We start from the raw sequence: 21,275 nt of genomic DNA, 5'->3' as shown, positions 1-21,275 counted from the left end.
TAAAAATTCTTCTCTCTGTATTCTCACCATCTTAAAATGTACGTTCTTAAATTTATGTATGAGACTCTTGCTAGGCTAATGACTATTTGGTTAGCAGGAGCTTGCAAATAATTTTCCTCTAAAATTAATTAGCAGACTACTTCTATCTTTACAAATACTTTTCGATACAAATAATAAATAAATAAAAACAGCTTTCCCATAATAAATAAAAGTTCTAAAAGAACTGCACTGGAGTGTCCAGATGCCTCGCTCAGCAAAGCCTCTGATTCTTGCTTTCAGCTCAGAGGATGACCTCGTGGTCATGAGATCGAGCTTCATGTTGGGCTCCACGCTCTGCATGGGATCTACTTCCGAGTCTCTCTCCCACTTGCTCTCTCTCTCATGTCAATAAATAAATAAAATCTTTAAAAAAACACGATTGCCCCTAATGGGGGTTTAGTGTTTAATGGGTACAGACATTCAGTCTGGGAAGACAAGCAAGCTGTGGAGATGGCTGCACAGAAGGTGACTGCTTCGGGCCCCTGGGCTCTGCACTGGAGAGTGGTTAAAATGGTAAGTTGTATGTAGATTTTGGCATAATAAAAAAAGAAAGATGGGGTTAAAATGCTGAGGACCACTGTCATAGGAAAAGCTTTAGAATGTGAGGGAGCAAAACAAACAGCTGTAAAAGAATTAAAAAAAAAAAAAAAGATCCCAGCCGAGTGTGAAGGTGGGCCTGTCTGAATGATAACGTTCCAGATGACTTTGATTTTTCTTTTTGGGGCTTGTCTGTACTTTTTACATTTTATTTCTGATCATGCATTATTTTTGTAATCTGAAAAGGAAACGTCAGGTCATTTTTGAACACGTGAATGAGAAGAAGATGGGGTTGCACCATGGGTTTACAACATGGGGTTGCAAATTCCCTCGCTCCCCCAGTCAGGGAAGAAGTGAGTAAAATGGAAAGAGCTGCTTCTGGCACTGGCTGGCCACACTGAGAGGGACAGAACTTCCCTCCAGGAGCAGCTTCCTGCCTAGGGATGAAGGGACAGGGGCCTGGTTCCAGCCTTGCCTCGAGCTGGGACCACAGACTCCTCACCTGGATGGTGGGAGGTGAGATGTGCTGGTCTCCCTTTAGCTCTGTCCTTCTCCGGCAGGAATTCTTTTGCCCCCTAATGGAGGACAGCTCATCTAGGTGTAGGATAGGGGTTAATTGCCGAGGGTCAAAAATTCACTAGCCTGTGTCTTGTGTCCAACCTTTGGTAAATTCTTTAACCTCTGGGTTTTCTCACCTGCCAAATGTTGGTAAAACAGTCTCCATTCTGTGGGGTTGTATTCGTTTGCTAGGGGCTACCTTAACAAATTATCACAAACTGGGTGGTTTAAACAAGCCAACTGTAATGTCTCACAGCTCTGGAGGCTGAAAGTCCAAGATCAAGGTGTCGGCAGGGCTGGTTCCTTCTGAGGGCTGCGGGGGAGAGTCGGTTCCTTCCTAGCTTCTGGGTGGCTGGTAATCATTGGTGTTCCTCGGCTTGTAGAAGCAGCACCCTCTCCCTGCCTTCATCTGCACGTGAGGGTTCTCCCCGTATGTGGGTCTGTCTCCAACTTTCCTCTTTTTATAAGGCCGCTAGTTAAACTGGATTACCCTATTCCAGTAGGACCTCATCTTAACTAATTACATCTGCAATGACCCTATTTCCAAATAAGCTCACATTCCAAGGCTCTTCCGGTTAGGAGTTCAAATATGGACTTTTGGAGGGAAACATTTCAACCCATCTCTGGAGTTATAAGTATCAGATGAGATAATACATTTAAGAGCATAGCACCCAGCATGTAGTGAGCGTTCAAAACTACAGCCATTCCCAGGTTCATGACGCTTGCCATTAGAGTAACTGTTACCATAACCACCTTGCCACCGGCTCCTTCCTTTGTTTCTCACAGAGACCTGGACGGTATCTGTACCGAGGGCTTCTGTTGAAGCTCTCATGAGACAATACACGCCCCCACACGGCTTTTCATAAGGAAACAGCGATTTTTTTCCCTGACTCGAGAAAGTCGAACTTGCAAGCTTTGGAAGGCTAGGCATCAATTGAAACAAATTGCTAAACCACATTATTTTGATCTTTCAAATTTATCTGACAGCAGAAGGAGTAGGTTTCTTTCCTGTGCCGTACGTTATCTGCAGTCATTTGTAATTGTGTTTAAAGAAACAGGGGGGAGGGCCGCCAAGCGGTGCCTAGGAACACAAGATTTGGAGACACCTGCCTTTAGAATCAGAAGAACTAGGATGTGATTCTGAACGAGGCTCACTAGTAACACCACGGGGAGCCCAGCTAAGCCGCTCTGCCACACTGATCTACAATTTCTTCATTCATTCAATCAACAAACCTGTGTTTCAAGGACTAAGAGCCAGTATTACACACGGCACCAGAGGTACAGAGAGAACTATGGGCCCCTGTCCCAGTCAAGGGGCTCCGAGGCCCACTGTCCGCTGGGAAGGGGCAGATGGACACATATACAACCCAGGCCAGGCAGGGAGCCCACAGCATCCTCCGCTGTGAACCTGGGGGGAGTGGTTCCCGCTTCCCTCCCACATATCGCACGAGGTGGTTTGGAGAGTGAATTCCTCGGGAGCAGACCTTCCACATTGCTCTTCCTGCTTGGCCCAGCCCTGGCTTACAGAAGTCGCTGGCAATGCTGGCAGAATGAAGGGAGCACCTAAATGGTGAAGAACATGGGCTTCTGAGTTAGCCAGATCCGGCAGTTCTGAATAAACTCATCACTTGCTGCCTGTAGGAGGCTGGGCACATCATTCATCTTTGCTCAGCCTGCTTAAAAAAAATAAATAAATCTATGACATGGTCGTTAATTATCAAAATCCTTCATTCATTAAACGAAGATTGATCAGGTACCTAGCAGGTCCCCCGGCACCCAGCTCTATGTCTTAGGGGAGGCACCGTGGTGGGGTAAATGTGGCGAGGCAGAATGAGGGGGTGGGAGCTGGGATTTGAAATAGGGTGCGGGCGAGGCCTCCCTGACAAGGAGACATATGGGCAGGTTGGGATGGAGGTAAGAGGGCCGGACACAGCTCACTGACGGAGGCTTCAGGGCATGTGGAATGACCCATCCCCCACGTGGTGGCTGTTGGAAGCACCACATTGAACAACAACTGTACAGCACTTAGGGTGCGGACGGGGAGGCAGTAGGAGCTCACTGATTGAGAGCTATTCTTACTTAGTGTTATGTTAATAAATGGAACTGCATGGAACAGTAAAGGAGACAGAGACTATAAATGTCCTCTGTGCCCAAGGGCTGTCACACGGTGAATATTATTATTATTATTATAATAGTTGTTTGTTGCCAGCAATTACCTCTAGGAAATACTCCTGACATTCTGCTTCACAGAGGACCCATCAGCAACCCCCTTACATCCTCAGGTCCTACCTAGGACTTGAGCCCCAGAGAGACAGGGATGGGAGAGATGAGGGAGCCGGGAAGAGGGTGGGTTTCTCTCCTGCTTCTCTCCTGCCTCAGGAGCCCGGGTCCCCAGCCCCACACTCGCATGCTGGGGAGATTCCCACACCCTCTGTGAAACACTGATGCCAGCCATCACAGCAAGAATTGGGGGATCATTATTAGCAGATTCAACGACTATAGATCCTGTTAATACTTCTCTTGTCAGTTCTGATTATTTATTGGGCAGAGAAAGTCTTTTTAGTTTCTAGAAGCCCGGAAGGCAGCAGAGTGGGAGAGTGTGACTGGATTTCTCAATCATGTGTGGATTCTATCCAACAAAGTTAACTCAAGGTTACCAGTGGCGAAGAGCTTCTACAAGCTGTGAAGTATTGGGTGCAGAACTGTGTGACCAGAGGCACGAAGAGCTGTGGTCCCTCTAAATCTGGGAGCTGCTAATTCATCAGAGGAGCCAAGCATGGCTCTCCCACTGGCTGACAGCAGCAGGCAGGAGCAGGAGCAAAACACCACTGAGTATACTCAGGGAGAAGAGTCCAGAACCCTCTCCCCAGTGTGAAGGAGGCAATGCGGGAGGGTTGCTGTTAAACTGAGATGCAGAGATGACAATTAGGTTTTAGGAAAAATTCCCTCTTGAGAATGTTTACATTTCCTATAAAGATACCTGGGTGTGAGTTGGGTCCCCCAGAAGCTCTAGAAGCCCAGGACAAGGAATTGTGTACAAGTGATTTTCTAAAAGATGTGTTCTCAGGAGAAACATGTAAGGCAGAGGGGAGTGAGAAAAGGCCAAGATGTGATTTCAGGGGAGGGCCAGCCTCAGCCTAGTCCTACGGGGAGTTCTGGAGCGTGAGTAGCACTGGCGTCATAGGACCCCACCAACCAAAGTCGCTGCGGGCCTCTGGGCTCAGGTGTAGGTCCCAGGCACCTCCAATCACCCAAGGAGTGAGCCATCCACAGGGACACCTGCACGGCTAGGGGCTGGGCAGACCTGACCAAAGTCCTGAAAGAGATCCCAGGAGATCCCGCTGGGACACGACAGCACCTGCTGTAGCTAGCTTTTGCGTGTAATGCTGAGTGCTGATTTTTGAGGCAGCAGGAGTTTGAGCCAGACTAAAGGGAAGAACAGAAGGGGGGTGGTCTGTGAGAAAAAGCCTTCCACTTTTAAGGTAAGTGTCAAATCCCCAAGTGAATGGCAGCAGGGGGAAAAATGGAACATGTTCTGGCTTATAGGCAAGGTTGACTCTGTTCTGTTTTCATATTAAACCGCTACAATCTTAATACAAGTTAATGGATTTGTTTATTATTCAGACAATTAAATGAGATAGCATATGTGAAAGAGACTGGCACTCAGTAGGTTTAGAATGACTGTCCTGCTGGACTGGATTCTGAAGATGGCTTGATTAGACCCACATACATAAACTCTGTTCTTTGGAAAGTCACCATGGTGAAAGGGGTCGTAATAATAACAGAAATAATGATGATGCAGTTTGGGGACCTAAACACCAATCATTGCTTACAGTCTCAACCCTATGAAGGAGGTTACATTTCCCTCCATAGAGGAGAGGTAAATAGTCTCCCAGAGGTCACACAGCTCTAAGGGGTGGACTGTGGCCTCCTTTTGTCCAACTTTACAAATTTGCATTTCCTGTTGTAATTTATCCCTACCATGCCCCAGGCCATGATACATTTTATCTGAGTTGGGGGGAGGGGGTATTCGCCAAGTTCTCAAATCAGCTCCTCAGTCAAGTTTGTGTCTGATGTAATTCCCCTGGAAATCCCAGAGTCTGGGATGGGGCAGAGACAGGAGGGATGCGGGTCGGCTGTGACTCCTGGGAATGGCCAAGAGAGGCTCATGAAAGGAAGGCCCTAAAATAGGAAGCTTGAGTGGCATCAGGGAACTAGCGCGAGGTCACTGGGACAAGTCCCATTTTCTAGGACGCCTAGTAGACGCATCACAGTCAGACTGTCACAGAGCTTCTGACAAGTTCCTAGTGATGGCCTCGAGTAAAAAATCGAGAAACAGCCAGAATCCTCAAAGTCCAGGGGATGGTGGAATGACCAGTCCCCAAAGGGGTCAGATCTAGGACTTGGCGAGTTCTCTCTACTCTTGGCTAGCCTTCCTAGTGCTCTGTTTCTTATCTCACTCAAATTCAACCTGAAATGCTGATACCAGATATAAATCACAAATGGGTGGCTGGTGTAAAGCCTGCAGGTTAACATGTCTTAGAGAATAAGACCAGGAGCCCGAAAGATCAGACAGGCAGGTTCTAGCAAGATGATGTTTAAGTAATTCGTGTGAGTGTGTATGTGTACGTGCGGTATGAAGTTCCCTAATTGGATAAAAAAAAATCCACCACACAACTTCGGCATCCTGGTAGGATGAGGCAGCAGGGTGTGTGACATAAAAGGGGGTTTCATATAACACCTCCCGGGCACGAGGATCTCACTGGCTTCCCCTAACGACCTACAGTCATGGGAATTCCAACCAAACTGAGTTTACTCTATGGCACCGTCTTTTCAAGTAAGACATGGGCAGGGGGAGCAACCGTGACAGCATTTGAGTCTTAGTGGAGAGATTTTTTTTTTAAAACAAATCTTGGGTAACAACTTGAAGAGACACACCAGCAAAGGATAGATTACTGTTCACCAGCAGCAAAGCCAAAGAGATCAGTGAACTCAGCAAATCACCATCTGCTGTTCTTCGTCACCTCCTTGGGGTGATCAGTTAGAGAAACTGCCATTAGAGGTGATAGGGCCCGAAGCTGAGATGGCTGGTCTCCCCCGACACAAGCTACACTGCAATGTCCACACTCACAGCCGGTTGAGAGGCTGGGCAGACGATGAAGAGTGGGGCTATTATTTGGAGTCATTTCTACAATAGGTTTGTCCATGGGGAGTGAGGAAGCAATCCCAGGAAATGCTGTAGAAAGAACGGGCCCTTTTCTTATAATCAAAGATATTTCCCAGCAGCCTCTTTCAAGTTCTCCATGTGCCGAATGCTCTTGGAAGCCTCATAGCCCCCATGCAAATCTCGTGCAGACCCTCAGTAGTTTTCCAGGATAAATGCACGTATTATGTTTTCATAATAGGGTACAGTGAGACTATATTAATTTAGTTTCCATCCTAGGCACCATGAAGTAAATATGGTGTCATTTTAAGAGACAAATCAGAAGGAACATTTACTAAAGGGGGTATACTGTGAATGAGAGCCATCATATATTAGGGTGACAAGTCTCAAGAATTTGTCCACTTGAGATCTGGTATGTCATCCGTGTTTTAGGAGACTGGAAAAAATTAAAAACTGATCACCTGGGGCGTCTGGGCAGCTCATTTGGTTAAGCGTCTGCCTTTGACTCAGGTCATGATCTCAGGGTCCTGGGATTGAGCCCCGTGTTGGGCTCCCTGCTCAGTGGGAAGTCTGCTTCTCTGTCTGCCCCTTCCCCTGATCATGCTCTCTCTCTCTTTCTCTCTTTCAAATAAATAAATAAAATCTTTAAGAAAATGATCACCCAAAGAAAATGAAGGTTTTGATTTTTACTTGGATACTTAGCACATGTTCCCAAGCATGTCTTAAAATATTATGGGTATAAGCCGGTCAATGAACTCAGTGAATCCTTGGTAGAAACACCTAATTAGAGCGAGTCTGTTCAATCTCAGTACATCACCGTCAGTCCTGGGCATGCACGGAGGGGCCTGGCTTTGCACCCTCACTACCCAACACGTGGCACACGTTGAGAACACACAGCACGGGCACCTAGTAATTATCCATACACGGACTTTCTTTTTTTTTTTTTTTTTTAAAGATTTTATTTATTTATTTGACAGAGAGAAATCACAAGTAGGCAGAGAGGCAGGCAGAGAGAGAGAGAGAGAGGAGGAAGCAGGCTCCCTGCTGAGCAGAGAGCCCGATGCGGGACTCGATCCCAGGACCCTGAGATCATGACCTGAGCCGAAGGCAGCGGCTTAACCACTGAGCCACCCAGGCGCCCCCATACACGGACTTTCACTACTGAACTGCAGGGAAATTGAGGGCAGCCTTCTGGTCTTTACTCCCATAAGCTGAATGGAACCCTCCCTCCAAGGGCCTTGGATAGACCTTGGCTAGTGACCAGCAATTATTCATCTACTTGTCTATATTCCACACTGGGCTGGACGTTCGTAAGGAAGAGGCCACACCGTAGTCCTTTCCATGCTTCCAGCTCCCAGCACCCAGCCCTGGGGCTGCCAAAGGAGTGAATAAACGTAGGAACAAATACATCTCTGATAGGTTAAAAATCAAAAAGTGTAAAAAAAAAAAAAGTCAAAATTGTGCGCAGACGCATGTGTAGTGGCGGGGGGGGGGGGGGGGGAGGGTTGGCGCAGGGAGGGGGTTGGGGAGCACATCTATCATAGCTCCAAGCAATTCTCAGGGTTACTATCTGAGAATCACCAGGACGACGTGTCAATAATGTGAATTCCTTGGTCCTACCACAAAGCCATTGGATCAGAAGTTCTGGGTGGGGCTGGGGAATCAGAACTTTGAACGCAGTGCCCTGGGAGCTTCTCATACATCTAGAAGGTTAGGAATGTTGCCCTAGAGAAACGTTCTGGGATTGTTTCTGGGATGAGCTGGGATTGTTAGAATGCCCGGGGATTTTGATACTTAAATAGCCAACTCCAGCCTGAGTTTCTGTGTACACATCTGGCAGAAGAGGGGTTTTCATGTGGGGAAGTGTTCTGAGATTTGCCGACCATAGAGAGGTAGGAGGTAATAATAACAGGGCCAAAGCTCAGAACAGCATACTCAGGGAATCAGAGGCAGACAGGATCCCCCAGGCCTTCAGGGTACAGGTGGGAAACAAAATCCCCCTCCCAGTGTTTCTGAGAAGGGTAGCTGGAGGAGAGCTCCTAAGAAGGTAAAACAGAGCTGGGCCCCGAGCTAATGCCAGTGTCCCAATCTAGGATGTGCGAAAGAAATGGAAGAAACCTCTTCTTTAGCATGCCAACCGGGAACCACAGGCCCAGCTCCCAGACCAGAGTGTGCACATGGAATCAATTGAAATTGAGTCACGGATATAATTAATTTAATGTGTTTAAACGATTTTCCGTATAGTAAACACGCTGAATGAGGGTGACCCAGAATAAAGTGCTTGCCTGAGAGTGGAAAAATGGACACGGTGTGTGCTGTATAATGAAAACCCTTCAGCAAATAGAAAATGCGGCAATTTATTTCTACCTCCCATTCCTTTCCTTTCCAACTCTTTATTTATGGCTGAACTTGGCCTTCTGTGGTCTCCTTGGACCACAGAGACACTTTTTATTTTGTCAGAAGATGTCCTTTCTTCTCTGATCAGAAGACCATTTTAATGAAACCTGTCTGCAGCCCAGTGACAAGCACATATTAATATGTGACAAAGGGGATCAGCGGGAAGGGGAAAGAAGTACAGAAATGTTTCACTGCTGTAATCCCTTTCTCCAGGAAAGGGGAACGGGCATGATGAGAAGGGAAGGAAGGTGACACGGGGTGTGGTGGGGACAAGCGCGCAGCGGAACCACCCTCCTGGCTCTGCCCAAAGTCCCTCCAGGGGACTTGGCACACTCTCTCTCTGGACCTCACATACTCATCTACAACCGGAGGGGGTTAAACCTGAGGATTTTAACCAACTGAGCCACCCAGGCGTCCCGCTAAACCTGAGGATTTTAAAGAGCGCTTCCAATCCTGACGTTCGCGGGGTTATGAATTACAAACCGGAGTGGACATACATACATGTCAAGCAATTTCTCATTAAAAAGAAACTCATCTTCAGGCTCTGCCAAGTGTTCACGTGGTCTTATCTAATTGCTCATCGAGTGTGGATTCGGTATTATTTGGCTTAGATGAAAGGGAGCCCTTGGAAGTGGTTATAAATGATCTCCCACTAATAGAAACATGGGGCATCTGGGCAAAATGCTGACTGCTGGGATGAGGAGGGCCGCAGAATGCGTCCTAGACTCTGTAGCTCTCTATCCAGAGATCTGGCTGAAGATACTATGGATTCCTTCCATTAGATAAGACACAAAGCGTGGCAAGATGACCCGGAGAGGTGTACCCACTTTTTCGGACAGCTCTGCCACAGTGGTCCTGGGGTAGAACAGGTGAGTCCCACCGTCCCTGAGGCTCAGTCTATGTTTATACCAGAAGAGAGAGGAGCTCTGGGGTGCCCATGGGGCCATGGTGGGGGTGGGGGTGGGGGTGAGGTCTCAGGGATTGCTGGAAAGGAGGCCAAACAAACAAGGCCCTGGGCTCCTCCTCTTTCCCACTGAGAGGTTTCTCTCTAATCTGTATTACATACCAGCACCACATGAGATTTTATAAGAGTTTCTGAGGATAAACACTTTTTTTTTTTTTTTTGAAATCACATTCTCAAAAGCTGTTCAAGTTCACCGTCTGAATGCAGGCCGTGCTATAAACAAGGCTATTGCCCGTAACTATTCAGAGCCTTGATGTCTGAACTGTGGGAGCAGAGCCCAAGAGTTGTCGGGTCAAGAGTGGCTCTGGTCCGGGGTGTTGGTAGCTGCCTCCCCACCCCAGAAGCATTGCTCAAACTGCAGTGCCCATCAGCACCCCCTGGAGGTTCTGTTAAACCACAGGGGCCGGGCCCTTACCACAGACTGATTCAGTGCTTCTGGCGTTGGGCTGGAGAAAGTGCATTTCTTTTTTTTTTTTTCTTTTAAAAATTAAAGATTTTATTTATTTCCTTGAGAGAGAGCGAGAGAAAGAGAGAGAGAGCATGAGAAGTGAGAGGGTCAGAGGGAGAAGCAGACTCCCCGCTGAGCAGGGACCCTGATGTGAAACTCAGGAACTGAGCCGAAGACAGCTGCTTAACCAACTGAGCCACCTAGGAGTCCCGAGAAAGTGTATTTCTACTGGTGCCCAGGGTACTGCCAGTCAAGGTGTACTTTGAGAATTTGTAGCCTATAAGATGAAGGCCAGCCTCCTCAGCTTGTTCCTTCAAAAGTGGGCCCCAGCTTACCTTCCCAGACACATCCTCCTCTTTCCAATTATGCCCACAAAGTCATTGTCCCTGCACACACTCACGCATCTCTCCTTCGCTCACCACGCTCCATCTGGCCAGACTACCGGCCCCCTCTCTGCATGGCTAAGGCACAGCACCACACTTTTCCTCCAGAGAGCTCCCTGACTTGTTCATCCATGGTCGCAGAAACCCCTCTGGGCTCACATGCTTTCTCCCAGGGTGCTGAGCCCTTTAAATTCTCATTACCATTCATGTCCAACTCTCGCACCTGCATTCGGACCACGGGCTCCGGGACAGGGAGCCCATCGTGTCCACCTCAGCATCCACGTCACTGTCTACACCCTCAGCTCCCGCACCCCATGGCCTACAAGAACAACCACCGGCAAGCCTGAGTGCGCACACAAAGGAGTTTGAACATTTAAGGAATACACCTATTAGCTCGTCTTGTGTACTCTTCTTAATACCCCAAGACAGACTGATTCTCTAAATGACTCTTTACATTAGAACACAAGACAGGACTTGAGCCATTTCAACCTTTTCTTTTGGCAAATTTTCCCTATTTTCTGAGCGCAGAGTTAGTGAGAAACACACCATCACGAGATGCGATGAAATGCCACTGATGTTCACTACCCGAAGGCAGGATAATACAGCAACTAGGAGCTAGACCCAGGTTTGAATCCCAGTTCTCCTTCTGACTGGCAGTAAAACGTAAATGCTCTGTGGTCCAGGCTCCTCACCTCTAATGGTGATAACAACAGCATCAACTTCCTCTGGATGGCACACGGAGGCAGTGAGATCATTATTAACGCTGACAACCCTCGCACGGGCCTAGTGTTGGGCAGACATTATTACATCTAACCTACAGGAAGTGCTTAGTGAAGTATGTGGCCCAGCATAAACATTAAAGGGATGTTAGCAATTATCATCATTGTTTATTTTACCAACTTCTGTGCAAGACGTAGATTATTATCCCCAACTCCCGGACAAGAAACTTGAGGATCCCAGCAAGCAGCCTGCTCAAAAAACATGAGCAGTTTTCACTTTGCGATGGTTCATCTTTACACCTACCTCATAAGGTAGGTCCTATTTCCATCTCAGGAAGGAAAACTCTATGGTTTGGAGATGGTACCTCGAAAGACCCAGGCCTGGAGCCTGACTTTGGGTCAGGAGCTCTTGCTGCCCCCACCGTCTCCCCCACCTGGTGAATTTCAACTGCGCTGTGTTCAACCTGCTCACAGCGCCCTTTGTAATCCGCGACCTATAGAGAAGCATCTTCCCAGCCTGTCAGAGAGCATCACCGAACCTGTCTCTCATGGCAGCAGCTCTGCAATCCTATAACCCACAGGAAGTTACTTCAGTGATCAGATCAGGGACCGCATCTCAAAGGGCATGTGACTCAGCCCCCTCTTGCCTTGTACATCTCCAAGGAGCACTAAGGAAAGCAGAGGCTGGGGTGTGGGACTGACCGTGACCCCGAAGAAGTTGGTCTCGTTCATGGCATTGAGGATGATCCTGCCCAGTGTGTGGTCCGTGTAGTTGAAATCCTGGATCCGCTGGTGCCGGCTGCTGGCGTGCAATGTCTCCATGGCCCTCTGCAGCGTCTTGGCAATAACCCAGATGCCATCATAAGCGTACCCGTGGAACTTGCTAGGCCCCACGCCTGACCGCTTGTTGTTGTACTCTCTCTCATACTGCTGCGGGGTCTGTAAAACAGGGAGGTGGGGGGAGGCAGGTTACAGCTGGCAGGGACATCAGGCACAAATGCTTACTGTGAGCCATGCACGGTGCCAGGCCCTTCCTGGACATTATCTCATTTAATCTGCTCAACAACCTTATACAGTGGGGACTATTATTGTCCCCGTTTTACAGATGAGAGAACAGATTCAGGGAAGTTGACTTGCCCAGGACCACGCTGCCTATGAGTGGCAAGGCTGAGACCCTGGCTGTCTAGCAAGGCTACTGTGAAGAAACAATGTCCCCTAACCAGGCATCCCTGTCATATTTGCAGGGCCTGGAGCTACAGTCCCAATGGAAGATCACATTCCATGTGTCTAAATATTTAGGTTACAGACTAGCAAGTAAACCACTTGATAAAATATTTTCTATCTCTCCGTCATAATTAATATACCTTCCTAATGATCTGGAATGGCAAATTTGAGTTCAGAATTCTGGGGCTCCTTCAAGCTTCAGGTGGGACAGAGACACAGGGGGAGCTGGCCTTGCTGTGGGGCCCACCCCTGCCATCAGTCCCCACGTCTTCCCCTCCTAGCATCAGAGACCTTTAACCACCCCAGAGGTGCAGCCCAGCCTCAAGAGGGCCAACCCCAGCAAGAGGCTCCCTGGCTCTGGAAGGGGTTCCAGTGGCTCGTGTAGGGAATTCAGGATGTGATGTAGGAGGGAGGGAGTGCAGGCTTGGGGGTAGGAGGTATGTTCTAGTGGGTTGCAGATTCTGAGCTCCCGGGGCCCAAGTAAGGCCTGCCTAGAGCATGGGGCCTAGGGCTGGTCCCCGGTGCCCAGATGTAAGGGCTGTTCAGACCCTACACTGTGCCCCTCCTCTTTCCTCTTCTGTAATACAGCAAGGTCTGTGAATAATTCAGCATTCTGTAAAAAGAATTTTTTTCTCCCATTGAACAGAATGTCATAAAAGAATTTCATTGGTGATATTAACATTCTGATTGTGGCCACAAAGTAATGAAAACCTTTTTACTCTAGTTGCTGAGGCTTACACATCTAAATGGACACCACTCCAGGGAAACCCATCACCCTCAACCTTTCCACGGGCCTCTCGAGTCACTTCTAAATTCCTCTGCCAGAAATGTCATCAGAGCACACAGCTTAGTCTTTGGAAAAAACCTTCCTGGGGACAAATCACATATAGAAACCATTGACTCATCATTAGGTTACTGGGAAGGGTTCGTAGAGATGGTCACACATGCTCCCTCCACTTGAAGCCTGAGGCACAGAGAGGTCCAGAGACTTGCCCAAGGTCACACAGTGTATGTGCATGCGTGTGTGTGTGTGTGTGTGTGCACGCACGTGTGTGAGTGTGTGTGTGCATGTGCGTGTAGTTACACTGGTTCCATTCCGTCTCTGCTACTTCTTTCTCATTATTGACTTTTGAGAGCAGAATTGCTTTTTTGCAAACGACCCCAAGTTGTCTGGGGCCAGGTCTAGTTGGTCTAGTTAGGCCAGGTCAAGTTGTCTAGGCCTGTGGAGGGTGGTGAGGCTAGGCCCTCAGGGGCTGGGTCTTGTAGATGGAGCCCACGTGAGTCTCTTGCCCTTGGTTCACTCAAACGTGCCTGGGGACAGCCAAACGCCTCCAACTGTGGACCCTGTAGGTGAGGAATTCTGCCTGACCAAATGGGAACGCTGGCGTCCCAGCAACAGCTCCCCCTCCTTTTTGGCTTCAGCTCCCACTGGATGACTCAGGTCTTAGGCCCGTTGACAGTTTTCCTTGGAAATGCATCAGGTCCAGCCATCACATTTGTTCGTCACTCAAAACACACAGCAGAAGCTCCTGAATCCGAGGATTCCTCAAGGAGCCAGCACCGTCTCTGTCTCCAGCCTTACTCAGGGTCCTGAGCCACTCCCCACTGTCCCTCACCCCCCGGCCCCCTCACGCACTCCCACAGGGCCGGCTTTCAGCTCTCCCCCTCCTCTCTCCTCCCGGAGGGGAGCACATGGGCTCCCTCATGAGGCACACTCTGTCCCTTAGACCTCTTGCGTCCTTTGCGCACATCAAGTTTGTTCGCACCTCAGGGCTTTTGCACCAGCTGTTTCCTCTACCAGAAAGCTTCTCCAGCTTGTTGCATGATATTCTCCGCATTCAAATGTCAACACTTGTCGCTTCTCAGGGGTGGCTTCCCTGATCCACCCTTCCTAAAAACCCCTCACCGCAGGCATTCTCTACCCACTGGTTTACTGCACTTTTCACTACCTGCATCTCTCCTACTTATTGTTTTATTTGCATATTGTCTGTTGTTCTAGTCCTCCCTCCCCCTCTCCTCCCCAGCCCCCACAACTAGAATTAAGCTCCATGGGGTCAGGATGTTTTCTATCTTGATCACTGAGGTATCACCAGAACCTACAGCAGTACCTACAGAGACCCTTCCCAACCCTCAATTTCTCCATCTGAAAAATGAGGAGGTGGGATCATGTGATCTGGAAGTTTCCTCTTGGCAACATAGGTAGGAGCCTGGCACGGTGATAAGGACAGAGGATTTGGAAGCAGGCAGGCCTGCCCTCCAGCTCTGGCTCTGCAGTTTGCTAACTGTGACCTGGAGAGCCTTCACGTCTCTGTGTCTTCCCTTGCTGGGTGCCCATTAGGATTCAGTGACATGAAGCCTGTAGAGTGTCCAGCCCAATGTCCCAGACATGCTGGTATTCTACCAATGCCACCCACTGTTACTAACAGTAAAGGTGGCTTACCGGACCTTTACGCAGCTGGAGCAGCTGCTAACCTAGGATGCCCCAAGGAGCCAAGGTGGCATTGACATCTGTGCCGACAGAGGCCAATGGTCTGCCAGTGCAAGCATGCTCTGCTTTACTCCCATAACCAGTCTCCAATCATTGGACCTTTAGGCTGTTTTGAATTTGTTCCAATTATAGGACTACAAAAAGCATCCTTGGATCTAAATTTTCTGAACACATACTCGTACTTATTTTTTCAGAATAAATTCCCAGAAGTATAATTGCTGAGGCAAAGAGTAGAACAAACTTAAACATGATCCATCCATATTTGGGCCAAGACATTCTCCCCAAATATGAAAAATTAAAATCTCCTGGGTATGAAAGTACCCATTTTCCTGCACCCTTGACAATTATAATAATTACAAAGTTAAGAATCGTCTGTTTGTTAAATTAAGGGAAAAAAGTTCATCCCCCTTTTAATTTGCATCTCTCTAATGATTAAAGTGAGCTCCTTTCCAATACTGATAGGCAATTTTTATTTCTTGGGTGCTTCTCTTCTTCCTTCCAAATTGCTAGGGTGAGAATCATACCTTTTAATGTTTTGTTTAAATGCATTCTTATAGTTTTTCTATCTCTTACTATTTGACTATATTTTCTTTGATTTTTAAATATGATTTGGGTCTATTTCTGGTTATTAATTTCACTATTGGCTATGTTAAAAGTATTACAAATTACTTGAATTTGTTTTTCTCTATTTGCTTTAAGTATACAAGTTCTGCGGCCCTTTGGACTTCTTCTCTCTTGGATTTTGCTCCTGTGAGCTTTCTCTGATGTATACAAAAGCATTGAGGGCTGCTGGTGTCTGTATTTGAGTCCTGTTTGTTCAACCTAATAATTATATTCCATGATGTTTCCAGACCTCTTCCCTACCCAGAACACTGCCACTGGGTCATCCTTTCTATTACCCTTTTAAAGTCAGGGGGCCAGACCTGAGGCAAACTCTCAGTGCAGTCTCACCAAGGGATAAATGAGTATAATTTTTTAACTTCCTTAATGTCGTTTACTGGGGTCATTTTTTGTGGAGACAGGAGGGGGAACAAAGTCCTATCATTTCTTTAGTATGACCTTGGAGCAAACACAAGCCTCTGTGTATACTTTTTACACGTGTACTTGTAAATCTACATCTTTCTAGCTCATAACACTGTTCTTCATCCAGTGGGTGAGGGGCAGGAGGTAGGGGGAGCACAATGGAAATATGGCGTTGACCTCATTTCTGTGGGAAGAGTCCTTGGAAAGGGACAGGTGTAGCTAAGCCCGGAAAGGTGACCTCATTCTCACTGTCTTAGCAAGCTCTGAGTTGAAGTCATTGCCACCACATTATATCCCAAGCCATTCATCACTTCCCAGGTGATGCCAGCACCAATCTCCCTTGGGCAAAACAATGACAGCAGGAAGAAACACTCTCACAATTGTCTGAGAAAAAGTGGTAGTTGTTCTTCGAGCGGGCCTCCGATAATTCGGGGCAGAAGAATTTCTTCCATTGTACAGCTGACACAGAAGGCTGATTAATTACTCATTCTCTGAGGTCAGGTTTATCATGAGATGCTAAAAGTTTCTGAGAAAATAACTTTATATAGATAGTCCCAATTACTGACAGGTTGTGCTCCAGCATATTTTTGAAAGGCAGTTGTTGGAACTTGGAACATATTTTTCCACAGAAACTATGTTATAAATAGTGGTTAGGCTCCCAGGCTAGCCCACACAAGCTTGCTAACCCACAATGTGACTAAACCTTATGGGTCTGTCATTCCAACAGAACCAAGCAGAGTCCTGCTTTCAGAGAGAGGGGCCTCATGGACAGAAGACAGCAGAAGGTGAAGAACCCACCCCCTTCCACATCTCCAGCTGCCATCCCCAGACTGGCAAAACTGGCAGAGTTTCTCTCTAGCATTCCCTGTGGGATTTCAGGATTACAGAGTCTTTTTTGGGAGGTACACTTGGGGGGGGGCTTATTTAGTCTCTCTGTTCCTATACCCCAGTTTGTAGATCACCTGGGGCCTTTGTTAAATGCAGACGCCACAGTCTTCCATTTTGTTTCGGTATGTCCATGGGATAATTTCAGAATCTGTATTTCTATCAAGCTTCCAAGATCTCAAGAATATACAAATTGGTTATCACTGATTGAGTCCCTCCTACAATCTGAATAATGGGTCTTCTCAATAGCAACTTCCAGATGTTTGCTGAGCTCCATCTTAGACTCCTCCAGTGTTGAGATGCTCAGTCTCTCTTCAGAAGACCTTCTGCTTAGGAGTGCTCGCCATCTATGAGATTCGTGTTCTGGATTCAGCACCTGCAGCACCTCCCTATGACCTATATTCTGCAAGCAGTGTCTCCTTGTGGAGCTTTGGTAAGAACATCTTTTCCCTCTTATGTACAACAGCTCCTCAAAGAGCTGAAGGCAGTGGCATGCTACCTTCTCCCCAGGGTGCTATTTTCTACCTTCGAAGCAAAATCGTCTCAGTTCACACTTCCACTCTGACTGTGATGAAATGGCTTATATCAAACCAGAGCTCCCATGAAGGACATTCAGAAAAGCAGAATAAAACATAAAAATAGCTATTCAAAGGCATCATAGAGCAACCAGGACATCTAGGACTTGAGAAACAAGATGCTAGGAAGAAGAGAATGCTTTGGGAAGAGTCCACCAATCTTTGCTGCTTCCCCTGGAGGTATGTGGTGTTTTGTAGGGAGGAAAGCTAATTGCAGGAAAACAAAGCATTGGGTCAGAGTTTCCAGCAGTCCCACAGGGAGGGGAAGACAAAAAAACCTATAGTTCAGGGTTATCAGGATAGCAATGCTTGTAGGACCAACATGTTAGGAGGAAAATGAAACACAGAAAAGTGAGCCCAGTATTCAGACTGGCCTTTGACTTGAAATATTTCGTGATAGCTAAGCTGCATAAAGCAAGAGGCTGGAAAGCAAAGAAAAAGCTGTGGCTAAGGGGTTTAGAAATGAAGAACTGTTTGGAGTCTCATAGTATTAGGGAAGACAAAAGTTGAACTCCAGGGCCAGTAGACACCCCAGGATTTCAGCTGATAACAATGAAGAACAAATACTAGGAATAAGAGCAAGCCAAAATAGACCAGGTCTATAAAAACCAAGACCAAGCCTGAAATCATCTCACTTTTTGATTGGATTAGGTGATCTTCCCCTAGTCTAGCTACCTTCTTAAAGAGAAATAAACACCATCTGTAGTCTCTATATTTTTTTCATCTCCAACTATATTAATAAAATGTTATAAGTACACCAGGAAATAGGACCAAATAATAAAAAGAGAGAAAGAAGGCAGACAGGCAGGCAGGCAGGCAAAAAGTGAGGAAGGGAATAAGGAAGGAAAGAATAAAGGAAAGGAGATAAATAGATGATAGAAACAGACCCACAGATGATCCAAATCTTGAAGTTATTGGACATGACTTTAAAAGAGGAACATTTATGTGTTCAAGAAAATAGATGAAAGATACAGAATATAACCAAAGAACTGGAATCTATGAAAGAAAAAAAAAAGGGAATAAAATGAAGAATCTAAAAATGAAAAATACAACAACTGAAATTAATTCAATAGATGAATGAAGTAGCATATTAAACATAGCAGAAAGGAGGTTAGTGAACTAGAAGAAAGGGTAGTAGCGGTAAACAGTAATAAATACTCAGACTATAACACAGACAGGAACAAAGGGTAGAAAATAAGAATGGAACATAAGATATGTGGAATGTGTTGAAAATGTCTGGTGTATGTGTAATTGTTGTCTTAGAATGTGAGGAAAGCGGGGCGTCTGGGTAGCTCAGCGGATTAGGCCTCTGCCTTCAGCTCAGGTCATGATCTCAGGGTCCTGAGATGGAGCCCCACATCGGGCTCTCTGCTCAGCAGAGAGTCTGCTTCCACCTCTCTCTGCCTGGCTCTCTGCCTACTCGTGATCTCTCTCTCTGTCAAATAAATAAATAAAAATCTTAAAAAAAAAAAAAGAATGTGAGGAAAGAGAATAGGCAGAAACAATATTTAAAGGAATATTACGCTAGAATCTCTCCAAACATGTATCAATGCACAAATTCATGAAGTCATATGAACTCTGTGAACTACAATCAAGATAATCCCAAAGAATACCTCATTTCAGTACAACATAGTAAAACTGCTGAAGACCAAAACAAAGACAAGATCTTAAAAGCAGTTGGAGAAAAGAAGATGCATTACTTTCAAAAGAGCAATAATAAGTCAAGCAGTTGACTTAACAGAAACCATAGAAACCAGAAGACAAATAATGGACTAGCTAGAATTCTATATCCCAAAATTAAAGGTGAAAGAGAGAAAATTTCAGACAACCAGAAACTGAGAGAATTTGTCTCTAGCCAACCTGCAGTAAAAGAAAGACTAAGAAGAGTTCTTCAGGCAGAATGAAAGTGGTCATAAATAGAACAGAAATGCAGGGAGGAATGAGAAGTAATAGAAAGTGTAAATACATGAGTAGATCTAAATGAAAAATGACATCAGGGCCAGGAACATCCAGGAAAGTCTTAAAGAAGAAGAACAAAGTTGTAAGATTACATGACTAAGTATCAGGTCTTATAATAAAGTTTTAGTTACTAAGACAGTCATACTGGCTAATGGATTTGGAAATGAACCAATGGAAGAGAATGGAAAGTTCAGAAACAGATCCACATTGTCTATAATCATTCATTTATGACAAAGTTGGCACTATAGCATGGTGGGGGGTGGTGCTGGGAGGATGATGGACTTTTAAATAAATGATCCTGAATCAACTGGTTATCCATATGGGCAGAAAATGAGTCTTGATCTTACCTCACACCATACATAAAATCAATTTCATGTAGATTTTATATCTAAATGTTAAAGGGAAAAAATACTAAAAGATAAGATAGGAAAGTATTTTCATGAGTGTGGGTGGGCAAAGATAGTTAAATAGAATGCAGATACACTAATCATAAAGAAGATGAATAATCTGGACTACATTAAAATTAAGAATTTCAGCTCACCAAAATACATCATTAAGCAAGTGAATGTGTAAGTTCAAGAATGGGAGAAGATATAAATAATACACACAACCACCCAAGGATTTGTATGCAGAATTTAAAAAGAACTACAAATCAATAAGAAACAGGCATAGAATCCAAGTAGAAGAATGGGCAAAAGACTTGAACAGGAAATTTGTAAAAGGGGGGTATCAAAATGGCCAGTAAAGATATGGAAAGATACTCAACTTCATTAGTCATCAGAGAAATGTAAATTAAAACTCAAATGAAATACCACTACACACCCACTAGATTGCCTAAAATTAAAAAGCCGACAGTACCAAATGTTGGTGAGCATGGGAACCAACTGGAGCTCTCAATCATGGCTGGTGGGTGTGTAAATTGGTACAACCACTTTAGAAATCTGTTTGGCAGGGTCTACTAAAGCTGAACATATGCATACCTTGTGACTCAGAAATTCTACCCCTACGTATGCACCCAATAGTAATTTGCACATATATTCACCAAAATACCTCAGATACCTAGAAATAAACCACCGTATGTGCAAGAATTCCATACAGAAAATTACAAAACATTTCTGAGAGAAATTAAAAATGACCTTGGTAAATGCAGGGATACACAAAACTCATGTTCATATATTACTAAGTCAATTTTTCCTCTATCAACCTACAAATTAAGTAAAATCCCAATAACAAGCCAGAGCAGATTTGTGTATACGTGTGTGTAAACTCACTCACTACTCCTTTCTCTAGCTCTGAGGCTGCTGGTTTAAAGAAGAAACAGAACCACAATACATCAAGTATCTATTGTGTGTTTTGGCACTCAGCACACTACTTTTCTCTGCTTTACTTTATCTAATCCTTACAAATCTTATACAAGATATTATTACCACAATACTATAGATAAGAAACGATTTCAGAAAGACTTGCCCAATGTCATTGTGTCACTATCACTATATCACCCAGTTCAGCTATAGAGAACAACAAAAAAAAATTATCAGCGACTTAGAGATCGTTTATTTTTCTCTCACAGTACAGCTGTCCATGTGTCAGCAGAGGACAGCTGCTATAGCAGCTCTATAGTGTAATCAGGGACCCAGCTCCTATCTGCATGCAACACTGCCCTAGAATGAGGTTTCCTTTTCACAGTCACTTCTTGATCCAAGATGGCTGCTAGAACTCTAGCCATCCCATCTATATTCCAGCCAACACAAAAAGGAGAAGGGAAAAGAAAGGCAAGCTCTCCTTTAACGGAGACTTCCAGAAGTCCAATTTAACACTCCTATTTATATTCCTTGGCCAGACTTAGAATCCTGGCCATATCTAGCTACATGCGAAGCTGGGAACTGTCCTCTTTCAGCTCAGTGGCAACATA

At 45.7% G+C, this 21,275-nt stretch overlaps 1 protein-coding gene across 1 annotated transcript in view; it reads right to left on the bottom strand.

Moving 5' to 3' along the window:
- GABBR2 (gamma-aminobutyric acid type B receptor subunit 2) overlaps positions 1-21,275 on the bottom strand; it is a 340,962-nt gene that overhangs the window by 121,165 nt on the left and 198,522 nt on the right. Inside the window, exon 7 of the mRNA XM_059411211.1 lies at positions 11,912-12,148. Within this exon, the coding sequence (XP_059267194.1) occupies positions 11,912-12,148 (237 nt within the window). The remainder of the gene's footprint in view (positions 1-11,911; positions 12,149-21,275) is intronic.

This window comes from Mustela nigripes, chromosome 9 (genome assembly GCF_022355385.1).
Source record: "Mustela nigripes isolate SB6536 chromosome 9, MUSNIG.SB6536, whole genome shotgun sequence".
NCBI lineage: Eukaryota > Metazoa > Chordata > Mammalia > Carnivora > Mustelidae > Mustela > Mustela nigripes.
This window is presented reverse-complemented; position numbering and strand designations above follow the sequence as displayed.